The 13,064-nt window shown below is 43.0% G+C and overlaps 1 protein-coding gene across 4 annotated transcripts in view; it reads right to left on the reverse strand.

The window, feature by feature from the left end:
- POR (cytochrome p450 oxidoreductase) overlaps window positions 1-13,064 on the reverse strand; it is a 58,032-nt gene that overhangs the window by 25,734 nt on the left and 19,234 nt on the right. For 3 of the 4 annotated variants that reach the window (XM_060756729.2, XM_060756730.2, XM_067472171.1), the window contains exon 2: window positions 6,284-6,526. In XM_060756729.2, coding sequence (XP_060612712.1) covers window positions 6,284-6,465 — 182 coding nt within the window. In that variant the 5' untranslated portion in view covers window positions 6,466-6,526. Of the gene's footprint in view, window positions 1-993; window positions 1,068-6,283; window positions 6,527-13,064 lie in introns of those variants that run through there. The other variant, XM_060756731.2, reaches the window with a different exon arrangement.

Here is a 13,064-nt window from a genome sequence, read left to right on the forward strand (position 1 = left end):
AATATTAATAATATAATAATAATTTGTTATAATAATAATAATAATAATTTATTTTATTTACAGTATTCATATACCACCTTTGTCACCCCTACATATACACCCAATCTGTGTGTATATGTATTTTGTGTATTTATGTATGTGATATATACCCCTGAGTATATATATATACACAATACACAAAATACTTATACACAGATTGGGCCACAGCAATGTGTGGCAGGGTTCGTCTAGTAGTATAAAATAATAATAATAATAATAGTAATAATAATAATAATAATAATGTAATAATATAATAACTTGTTATAATAATAATAATAATTTATTTTATTTACAGTATTCATATACCACCTTTGTCACCCCTACATATACACCCAATCGGTGTATATGTATTTTGTGTATTTATATATGTGTATATATACCCCTGAGTATATATACACATATATAAATACACAAAATACATATACACAGATTGGGTCACAGCAACGTGTGGCAGGGTTCGTCTAGTAGTATAAAATAATAATAATAATGTAATAATATAATAATTTGTTATAATAATAATAAATTAATAATAATATTATTAATATTATAATAATAATAATAATAATAATAATAATAATAATAATATAATTTGTTATAATAATAATTTATTTGTAGACCACCCAATTTCCCCAAAGGGATTCAGCGCGGTATCCGACACATATGGCAAACATCCCATGCCAAGAGGGAAAAACATACCAATCCATTTCCCGCAGCTGGAAAAGAGTTTGGAGTTTGGAAAAGAGAAGGAGAGGGAGAAGAACAGGCAAATGGGAACAAGCTGTCCCGAGTCTAGAGAGAGATTGCGAAACCTCGAAACCCCTCGGCAGCTTTGCTGGACTTCCCAGAAGCCGAGGAAAAAACAACAACAGCCTTGGCATCCTACGAGGACGACAACAACGTCTTCCGAATCTCTCCAAAGCCAAAGCCAAGGCAAGGACAACAATGACGACTTACCTCCCAGTGGGCCCCTCTTCTTGGGGGGAGGAATAGGGGCACCCCATACTTTGCAGAGGGATCTTTTTTTGGGGTGGGGGAGAAGATCAAACCCTATTTCTCATGGTGACCCCGTCCTTTTGCCTTGGGTCCCCCAGCCCCAATCCCCAGAGCGCTCTCCTCCTCCTCCCAAGGACTTCCACATCTGGCGGAGGCAGGAAGGAAGGAATGAAGGAGAAGAAGAAAGGGAGAGAAAGAAAGGAAGGGAGGGAGGGGACAGAGGGAAAGCCACAGGAACACGACGGCGGCAAATGCATTCTCTCCCCCTTCTGACACTCAGATGTGGGGACGGAGAGAGCGCCAGGTTTCCAACGCAACTGGAGTGACATCAGAGCCCTTTTCGGAAAGGGTAGAAAGGAAAGGGGTCGCGGGTGGGGGGTTGTTTCCCCCCACACCCACCCATTCTTGCCACTGTCGCAGTCGAGACAAGCAGGGAGGAAAAACAAAGTTTTCCAGTGTAGCCATGAAGCAGCTACGCAGTTGCAAAGTCAATCAGTGAGGGTATCTGCAAAGAGGTAGCCAGGCCTTTGTTGCCTGGAGGCACCCTCTGTGGAATGACGTCCAGGATGGGAGAAAGAACTCTTGCCTGATTGAACCAAGTGTGAATGTTGTCATTGGCCAGCTTGATTAGCATTGGATAGCCTTGCAGCTGCAAAGTCAAGCAGTGAGGGTTTCTATATAGAGGTATGGAATGACATCCAGTGTATTATTTGTTGGAGGCAAGGGTGAATGTTGCTATTGGCCACCACACAAGTACAAAGTCAAGTAGTGAGGGTATGTGCAGAGAGGTAATCTGGCCTTTGTTGCCTGGAGACACCCTCTGTGGAATGACGTCCAGGGTGAAGGATGAACTCTTCTCTGTTGGAAGCAAGTGTGAATGTTGCCATTGGCCAGCTTGATTAGCACTGAATAGCCTTGCAGCTGCAAAGTCAAGCAGTGAGGGTATCTGCAAAGAGGTAACCTGTCCTCTGTTGCCTGGAGGCACCCTCTGGAGAATGGCGTCCAGTGTATTGTTTGTTGGAGGCAAGGATGAATGTTGCCATTGGCCACCATGGTTAGCATTGAATAGCCATGCAGCTGCAAAGTCAAGCAGTGAGGGTCTCTGCAAAGAGGTAGCCTGTCTCCTGTTGCTTGGAGGCACCCTCTCTGGAACAACATCCCAGTGTATTGTTTGTTGGAGGCAAGGGTGAATGTTGCTATTGGCCACCACGCAGATGCAAAGTCAGTCAGGGAGGGTATCTGCAGAGAGGTAATCTGGCCTTTGTTGCCTGGAGGCACTCTCTGTGGAATAATATCCAGGGTAGGAGAACAGACTCTTGTGTGTTGGAGGCAAATGTGAATGTTGCCATTGGCCAGCTTGATTAGCATTAAATAGCCATGCCGCTGCATAGTCAAGCAGTGAGGGTCTCTGCACACAGGTAGCCTGTCTCCTGTTGCTTGGAGGCACCCTCTGTGGAACGACATCCAATGTATTGTTTGTTGGAAGCAAGTGTGAATGTTGCCATTGGCCAGCTTGATTAGCATTGAATAGCCATGCAGTTGCAAAGTGAAGCAGTGAAGGTATCTGCAAAGAGGTAGCCTGTCCTCTGTTGCCTGGAGGCACCCTCTGTAGAATGGCGTCCAGTGTATTGTTTGTTGGAGGCAAGGGTGAATGTTGCTATTGGCCACCATGGTTAGCATTGAATAGCCATGCAGATGCAAAGTCAAGCAGTGAGGGTCTCTGCAAAGAGGTAGCCTGTCCTCTGTTGCCTGGAGGCACCCTCTGCGGAATGATATCCAGGGTGGGAGAAATAACTCTTCTCTGTTGGAAGCAAGAGTGAATGTTGCCATTGGCCAGCTTGATTAGCACTGAATAGCCATGCAGCTGCAGCAAAGTCAAGCAGTGAGGTTATCCGCATAGAGGTAGCCTGGCCTTTGTTGCCTGGAGGCACCCTCTGTGGAATAATATCCAGGGCGAGACATTATTCCACAGCCTGTCCTATTAAATGCTACTCAAACTGTCCAATTTCAACATTCACACTTGTTTCAAACAGGCAAAATTTCTTTCTCTCACCCTAGATATTATTCCACAGGGGGTGTCTCCAGGTAACAAAGGCCAGGCTATTTCTATGCAGAGACCCTCAGTGATTGACTATGCAGCTACAAAGCCATTCAGTGCAAGCTGGAAATGGCAACATTCACATTTGCCTCCAAAAGACAAGAGTTTGTTCATCCTCCTACCCTGGACATTATTCCACAGAGGCAACAAAGGCCAGGCTACCCCTATGCGGAGACCCTCACTGATTGACTTTGCAGCTGTAAGGCCATTCAATGCTAATCTAGCTGGCCAATGGCAACATTCACACTCCAAAACGGCGCCAAATGACTCCCCTCCAGGAATCAACCACCCAATTTAACTCCAAGTTAAGTCAGAGATGGAAGGAAGGAAACCCAAAAGCTGTCATTTTCCCTTTGGGACCGAAATAGACGCAACATTTTAAGCACCAAAACCCATTCCTTGCGCGCTTTTTCTGTCTGTCTTTATAAAGTCGCGGCCAAACCACACAAAAAAGACCAATGCAAATCGAGACACAGAAACAGGATATTTTCCAACACACGAGAAAGCCATTATTATTACTATTATTATTATTATTATTATTATTATTACTATTATTATTATTACTATTATTATTATTATTACTATTACTATTATTGTTGTTGTTGTTGTTGTTGTTAGCTTGGGTAACCCTAGATCTGGGTTATCCTAGATCATGCCAATTCCACACCAATGGAGAGAGAGAGTCAGAAACACTGGGATGCCTGTGGTGGAGGAAACACAAAGTTTCCTCCACCACAGGCATCCCAGTGTTCCTGACTCTCTCCACTGGTGTGGAATTTGCATGACCTCCACCCACTGCCTCTCCCTTCACCCTTTCCTACTCAGAGGAATTGACTGGCAACTGAACATACTAGAGAGGTTTGGGAAGAATTCACCAGGATTTATAGGATTTGTGGGTCCTGGAATGTATAGTTCACCTGCAATCTAAGAGCACTCTGGACTCCTCCAACGATGGACCTGGAAGTAACTTGGCACACAGAACCCTCATGACCAACAAAACATACTGGAAGTCTTTGGAGGGATTTATAGGAGTTGTAGTTCACCTACATCCAGAGCGCACTATGAATCCAAACAAGGATGGATCTGGACCAAACTTGGCGTGCATACTTAATATGCCCATATTTGAATACTGGTGGGTTTGGAGGGGAGTTGACCTGGATATTTTGGGGAGTTGTAAGTACTGGGATTTATAGTTCACCTAAAATCTAAGATCACCCTGAACTCCACCAATGATGGAATTGGACCCAACTTGGCACACAGAGCGTCCATGACCAGAAAAAAAAAATACTGGAGGTCTTTGGGGGAAATTCACCTTGATTTGGGGGAGTTGTAGTTCACCTACACCCAGAGAGCACTGTGAGCCCAAACAGTGATGGATCTGGACCAAACTAGGCACACAGACCTGATATATTGAAATTTGATAACTGGAGGGGTTTGGGGGGAACTGACCTTCCTTTCTGGGAGTTGTAGTTCACCCACAACCAGAGAAATGGTGGCTTCTACTGATGATGGATCTGGATCACACTTGGTATGAATACCAGATATGCTGAAATTGGATTACTGGAGAGGTTTGGAGGGAAGTGACCTTCCTTTCTGGAAGTTGTAGTTCACCCACAAGCAGGGAAACAGTGACCTCCAACAATGATGGACCTGGACCCCCATGACTGACTCAACCTACTAGAGGGGTTTGAGGGGACTGACTCACCACAGTGGGAGTTGTAGTTCACCCTACAACCAGAGAGTTCACTGGATCCCACCCATGATGCATCTGGAGAAAACTTGCCCAACATAACAAACTTTGAATACTGATAAAGTTTCTCAGGGATGATAACCTGGCGTGATGGGAGTTGTAGTTCACCCACAACTTTATGCATTTGGTGCCATTAAAAATTAACATAGATGATGCATCTAGAGCAGACTTGCCCAACATCACAAAGTTTGAGTACTGATGGAGTGTCAGGGGGTTGACCTAGCATGATGGGAGTTGTAGTTCACCCTACAGCTAGAGAGCACACTGAACCCCACCGATGATGTATCTGGAGCAAACTTACTCAACATAACAAACTTTGAGTACTGATGAAGTGTCAAAGGGTTAACCTGGCATGATGGGAGTTGTAGTTCACCCACAAGCAGAGAAACAGTGACCTCCACCGATGATGGACCTGGACCAAACTTGGCGCACAGAACCCCCATGACTAACTTGACCTACTGGAGGGGTTTGAGGGGACTGATCCACCATAGTGAGAGTTGTAGTTCACCCTACAGCCAGAGAGCACGCTAGACCCCACCGAGGATGTATCTTGAGCAAACTTGCCCAACATAACAAACTTTGAGTACTGGTGGAGTGTCAGAGGGTTGACCTAGCATGATGGGAGTTGTAGTTCACCCTACAGCCAGAGAGCACACTGACCCCCACCGATGATGTATCTGGAGCAAATTTGCCCAACATAACAAACTTTGAGTACTGATGGTGTTTCTCGGGGATGATAACCTGGTGTGATGGGAGTTGTAGTTCACCCACAACCTTATGCATTTAGTATCACTAAAAATTGACACCGATGATGCATCTAGAGTAGACTTGTCCAACATCACAAACTTTGAGTACTGGTGGAGTGTCAGGCGGTTGACCTAGCATGATGGGAGTTGTAGTTCACCCACAACCTTATGCATTTGGTACCATTAAAAATTAACACCGATGATGCATCTAGAGGAACCTTGCCCAACATCACAAAGTTTGAGTACTGATGGAGTTTCTCGGGGATGATAACCTGGTGTGATGGGAGTTGTAGTTCACCCACAACCTTATGCATTTGGTACCATTAAAAAAATTGACACTGATGATGCATCTAGAGCAGAATTGCCCAACATCATAAAGTTTGAGTACTGATGGAGTTTTTCGGGGATGGTAACCTGGTGTGATGGGAGTTGTAGTTCACCCACAACCTTATGCATTTGGTACCACTAAAAAAAATTGACACCGATGATGCATCTAAAGGAACCTTTCCCAACATCACAAACTTTTGAGTACTGGTGGAGTGTCAGGGGGTTGACCTAGCATGATGGGAGTTGTAGTTCACCCACAACCTTATGCAAAGGAGAGTGAAATTCCCCGAAGCCTAACGAAGGGGGAAGCGCAGGGGGAATGTGACTTACGGGGAGGGCGTCTGGATCTTGGCGAAGTCGGGGACCTCCTCTTTCTTCTTGCGGAAGAAGAACCAGTAGGTCAAGAGGCCGATGATGATGGAGAAGAGGAAGACGTCGGTGAGGCTGAAGGGGACCGAGGCCTCGGGGGTCGTGGCCGAAGCGGAGTCCTCCTTGGACGAAGCCGACCCCATGGCAGAGGAGGAGGAGGGAATGCTGCAAGCGACAACACAGAGGAGGAGGAGGAGGAGGAAGCTGCAGGAGGGACAATAACAACACGGGGCGCGTCAATACAGACAATTAATATTTATCCATACTAATATATAGGATGCAATATATATTCTAATATGCCCTCATGCCCCCTGTAATTAGCGCAACGTATCAGCATAATGCATGCATTATAATATATTTGTAGGCATCTAATAAGTAATACACATCCTTTCTAAACAAGAATAGGTTACACAAGGTGTGTGTTGTTGGGGGGGGGGGGGTTTCCGCAATTCTATTGTATTCGAAGACGCCGTCCATTGCTAATTTCAGTCCCACCAGCAAGACATGTCATACTCTATTATTAATATTATTGGGGCAAGTTACTATTATTATTATTAGTAGTAGTACTACTACTTGGATAACAAATGTATTAAACCATGATAAAATTCGAAGACGCCGTCCATTGCTAATTTCAGTCCCACCAGCAAGACATGTCATACTCTATTATTATCATTATTAGGGCAAGTTACTATTATTATTACTACTACTACTTGTATAACAAAAGTATTAAACCATGATAAAATAATAAAAATATTTTTTTTAATTACTACTAGAACTACTACTACTGAATCACCTGAGGGCTGAGAAGGGTGGTATATAAATACAGCAAATAAATAACTAAATACTATTACTACTACTACTACTATTTTTATTACTGCTACTTCTATTAGGCTAAGTCAGAGTATTATTATTATTATTACGGTACTAGTATTAAACCATGATAAAATAAAAAATATTTTTAAAAATTACTACTACTACTACTACTACTACTACTACTGAATCACCTGAAGGCTGAGAAGGGTGGTATATAAATACAGCAAATAAATAAATACGATTACTACTACTACTATTTTTGCTACTACTACTATTAGGCTAAGTCAGAGTATTATTATTTTTACTCTTATTAGAAGAAATCACACATTATTTTTACTATTACTACTACTATTAGGGCAACTCACTTTATTACTATTATTAGGACAAGTCACACCACTACTATTATTATTACTATTATTATTACTATTACTATTACTATTATTAGGGCAAGATACTATTATTATTATTATTATTATTATTACTACAACTATTAGGAGAAGTCACACTATTACTACTATTATTAGAACAAGTCAGACATAATTATCATTACTATTAATTTTACTACTACTACTATTAGGGCAAGTCACATTATTATTATTATTATTATTATTATTAGAACAAGTCACACTACTACTATTATTATTACTATTACTATTAGGGCAATATACTATTATTATTAATATTATTATTACTATTACTACAACTATTAGGCCAAGTCACAGTATTATTATTATTACTATTATTAGAACAAGTCACACATTATTCTCATTACTATTAATTTTACTACTACTTTTAGGACATGTCACATTATTATTATTTGGACAAGTCACACTACTATTAGTATTATTACTAGTACTGTTATTACTACTACCAAGTCACAGTGTTACTATTATTACTTTTATTATTATTTACTACTATTGTTAGAAGTCACACATTATCATTACTATTAATTTTAATACTTTACTACTATTACTATTACTACTACTACTAGGCCAAGTCATAGTATTATTATTATTACCATTATTTGGAAAAGTCATGCATTATTATTACTATTAATTTTACTACTACTACTACTACTATTAGGGCGAGTCAAATTATTATTATTAGGACAAGTCGTAGTATTATTATTATTACCATTATTTGGAAAAATCATGCATTATTATTACTATTAATTTTACTACTACTACTACTACTACTATTAGGGCAAGTCAAATTAGTATTATTATTATTATTAGGACAAGTCGTAGTAGTATTATTATTACCATTATTTGGAAAAGTTATGCATTATTATTACTATTAATTTGACTACTACTAGTAGTAGTAGGGCAAGTCAGACTCCATTATTATGATTATCCTCCACTTTCCTCTTCCAAAGCGACTAACTATGCTAAAAACAGTACAACTCACAACCTTCAACATATAAACCCCAAAATAGAATTCAACACAGGGCATGTATATATGTATACATATACGATGTGTATGTCGATATATCCCACGATCCTAAGACTCATCCCATGACTAGAGATGTTTACACAGGAGGAAAGCATCAACACCACCATCCACCACTTACAAAACAATACAATTCCACACATACACAGGGTTAAGTATTTCCCAAAGTCTCAACTCACTTTCGAGACTAGACAAACGCCCTAAGAGTAGGAATTAGAGGGATTTATTGGGGTCAGGGAGGCAAATATGAGTGGCGTTTCCCCATCGCCATTCCTTTGCGGCATGAGCAGCCCTGCTTGCAATGCAAGGTTATTTCAGGAGCAGCTTGGCGTCAGTGGGACAATTAAGGGACATTAGGTCTGCAGAAAAGCCGCCTTCTCCAATGGAGACACCGCACAACCCTCTCCATAAACCGGTATTTTGAGGGCTGAGGAGGAGGAGGAGGAGGAGGAGCAGCATTACAAATGCATGACAAATCCTTCCACGGAGGAGTCGGTTGCCCAAACGGTTGAGAAATCCCACCCAGGACTGGGTGAAAAGCCATGCGGTGATGCAACCTGCAGCACGTCATATATTAACTAAAACTAACCCTCCCTCAGAATGGCAGGGATTGACTCCATCAGGAAGGTAAAGGAAAGAATCAGAGTTGGAAGGGGCCCCGAAGGCCATCTAGTCCAGCCCCTTGGATGTATGTATATATAGTGGTTTGCACATTTGTATGCACCTGCCTCTGTATCACAGAATTCTAGAGTTGGAAAGGAACTCTAAAGGATATCCAGTCCAACCCCCTTCTGCTGTAAAGGGCACCATCAAAGCCCTCCCAACAGATGACCATCTAGGCTCTGAGATAGTCATAGAATCATAGAACGCATCTCCCTCTACGTCCCACCTCGGAGTTTAAGGTCCTCCGGGGAGGCCCTGCTCTCGGCCCCACCTTTATCACAAGTGAGACTGGCGGGGATGAGGAGCAGGGCCTTCTCAGTGGTGGCCCCTCACCTGTGGAATTAACTCCCCGGGGAAATTAGATCATCGCCATCCCTCCTTTCCTTTAGAAGGAAATTGAAGACATGGATTTGGGACCAAGCGTTCGGGCAATCTGGCAGATAGATAAATAAAGGACAATGATGACCGATAGGAATGGAAAATGTGGAATGAAGTTATGGACTCCGAGTTGCGAACGTTGAGCATAAGATTAGTTTTTTATCTATTGTGATGTATATTGATTGTTTTAACTGTCGAAACGGTTTTAATTGCTGTCTATATTTTATCTGTATTACTGTGCAGGCATCGAATTGTGCCTTTTTATAAGCCGCCCTGAGTCCCCCCTCGGGGGTTGAGAAGGGCGGGGTAGAAGTAGACAAAATAAATAAATAAATAATAGAATGAGAATAGTAATAGTATATTTTATTTGTACCCCACCACCATCTCACGGAGGGACTCGGGGCGGCTTACAAAGCACTCCGAAGCGCCACACATAAGATAAACAATACATAGAACTAGAAGAAGAAGAATAACAACAAAAACTACTACTAGTAGTAGTACTATTTTATTTATACCCCACCACCATCTCCCAGAGGGACTCAGGGTGGCTTACAAAGCACTCCGAAGTGCTGCACATAAGATAAACAATACATAGAACTAGAAGAAGAAGAAGAAGAACTACTACTACTACTACTTTATTTATACCCCACCACCATCTCCCAGAGGGACTCGAGGTGGCTTACAAAGCGCTCCGAAGTGCCGCACATAAGATAAACAATACATAGAACTAGAAGAAGAAGAATAACTACTATTACTACTACTACTACTACTTTATTTATACCCCACCACCATCTCCCAGAGGGACTCGAGGCGGCTTACAAAGCGCTCCAAAGTGCCGCACATAAGATAAACAATACATAGAACTAGAAGAAGAAGAATAACTACTATTACTACTACTACTACTACTACTTTATTTATACCCCACCACCATCTTCTGGAGAGACTCAGGGTGGCTTACAAAGCACTCCGAAGTGCCACACATAAGATAAACAATACATAGAACTAGAAGAAGAAGCATAACTACTACTACTACTACTACTACTACTTTATTTATACCTCACCACCATCTCCCGGAGGGATTCGGGGAGGCTTACAAAGAACTCCGAAGTGCCGCACATAAGATAAATAATACATAGAACTAGAAGAAGAAGAACTAGAAGAAGAAGAACTAGAAGAAGAACTACTACTAATACTACTACTACTTTATTTATACTCCGCCACCATCTCCCGAAGGGACTCAGGGCGGCTCACAAAGCAGTCAAAAGGTGCAAACACGTAATGTGGAGGGAAACGGAATAAGAAAGCTCATCTCTGGCATTCAAAAAATGCCAGTTGATGAGCTACTGACGACTGGCACTGCTCGTTTGCTTCCTTTGGCTTCCCACTACAAGGCAGTGGCACCAATTTCTCCCCACAAGAGCTACGTGCCTTGTAAATTTACTTTCCGAATATCCCTTATTCATGGCAAACTTTGTACTCAGAAGGAAACGGAACGAGGGCGATCACTAACCTTCACCACAATGCCAGGCAATGAGCTACTGACGACTGGCACTGCTCGTTCTTTTCCACCTACAAAAATTCCCTGTGAGAGCTACATGCCTTGGAACCTTACATTCCAGATAACCTTCATACATATTAAAAAGCATGGGGGAAAGAATAGAAGCCAAGACGCAAGACAGGAAGACAGAAAGACACAATCCGATCCCTTCTGACAGATGGCCATCCAGCCTCTGCTTTAAAAAACCTCCAGAGAAGAAGACGCTGTTGGATTCTTTCAAACATTTTGATGTAATGTAGAAAGAGTTTGACGGCATCTCCGTCTCTGGAGATTCTTACCAAAGAGGCTAATGGTCATCTGTTGGGAGGGATCGGATTGTGTCTTCCTGTCTTTTCTGGTTGGAAAGCGTCATTTCCTATTTCATTGCGCAGTCTTTCCTTTGAAAGGATTTCTTCTACTGCAGAAACTTCCATTTTCTTGGCTGCCACAAACTAGGTTGAGTTGGTTGAGGCTTGAAGGGAGATTCCAACTCCCAAAACTTCAGTTTACGTGGCTGCTGCAAGCAAGATTGAATTGGTTGAGACTTGATGGGAGAGACTGACTCCCGAAACTTCCGATTCCGTGGCTGCCACAAGCAATATTGAATTGGTTGAGGCTCGGCAGGAGATTCCGACTCCCGAAACTTCCATTTTCGTGGCTGCCACAAACTACATTGAATTGGTTGAGGCTCGATGGGAGATTCCGACTCCCGAAACTTCCGTTTTCGTGGCTGCCACAAGCTAGGTTGAATTGGTTGAGACTCGACGGGAGATTCCGACTCCCGAAACTTCCGTTTTCATGGCTGCCACAAGCTAGGTTGAATTGGTTGAGACTCGGTCGGGAGATTCCGACTCCCGAAACCTCCGTTTTCGTGGATGCCACAAGCTAGGTTGAATTGGTTGAGACTCGACGGGAGATTCCGACTCCCGAAACTTCCGTTTTCGTGGCTGCCACAAGCTAGGTTGAATTGGTTGAGACTCGGTCGGGAGATTCCGACTCCCGAAACTTCCGTTTTCGTGGCTGCCACAAGCTAGGTTGAATTGGTTGAGACTCGGTCGGGAGATTCCGACTCCCGAAACCTCCGTTTTCGTGGATGCCACAAGCTAGGTTGAATTGGTTGAGACTCGACGGGAGATTCCGACTCCCGAAACTTCCATTTTCGTGGCTGCCACAAGCTAGGTTGAATTGGTTGAGACTCGACGGGAGATTCCGACTCCCAAAACTTCCATTTTCGTGGCTGCCACAAGCTAGGTTGAATTGGTTGAGACTCGACGGGAGATTCCGACTCCCGAAACTTCCATTTTCGTGGCTGCCACAAGCTAGGTTGAATTGGTTGAGACTCGACGGGAGATTCCGACTCCCAAAACTTCCATTTTCGTGGCTGCCACAAGCTAGGTTGAATTGGTTGAGACTCGACGGGAGATTCCGACTCCCGAAACTTCCATTTTCGTGGATGCCACAAGCTAGGTTGAATTGGTTGAGACTCAACGGGAGATTCCGACTCCCAAAACTTCCGTTTTCGTGGCTGCCACAAGCTAGGTTGAATTGGTTGAGACTCGGTCGGGAGATTCCGACTCCCGAAACCTCCGTTTTCGTGGATGCCACAAGCTAGGTTGAATTGGTTGAGACTTGACGGGAGATTCCGACTCCCGAAACGTCCGTTTTCGTGGCTGACACAAGCTAGGTTGAGTTGGTTGAGACTCGATGGGAGATTCCGACTCCCGAAACTTCCGTTTTCGTGGCTGACACAAGCTAGGTTGAGTTGGTTGAGGCTCGACGGGAAATTCCGACTCCCGAAACTTCCGTTTTCATGGCTGCCACACGCTAGGTTGAATTGGTTGAGACTCAACGGGAGATTCCGACTCCCGAAACGTCCGTTTTCGTGGCTGACACAAGCTAGGT

The sequence above is a fragment of the Anolis sagrei genome, chromosome 11, assembly GCF_037176765.1.
Source record: "Anolis sagrei isolate rAnoSag1 chromosome 11, rAnoSag1.mat, whole genome shotgun sequence".
In the NCBI taxonomy this organism is placed as follows: Eukaryota; Metazoa; Chordata; class Lepidosauria; order Squamata; family Dactyloidae; genus Anolis; species Anolis sagrei.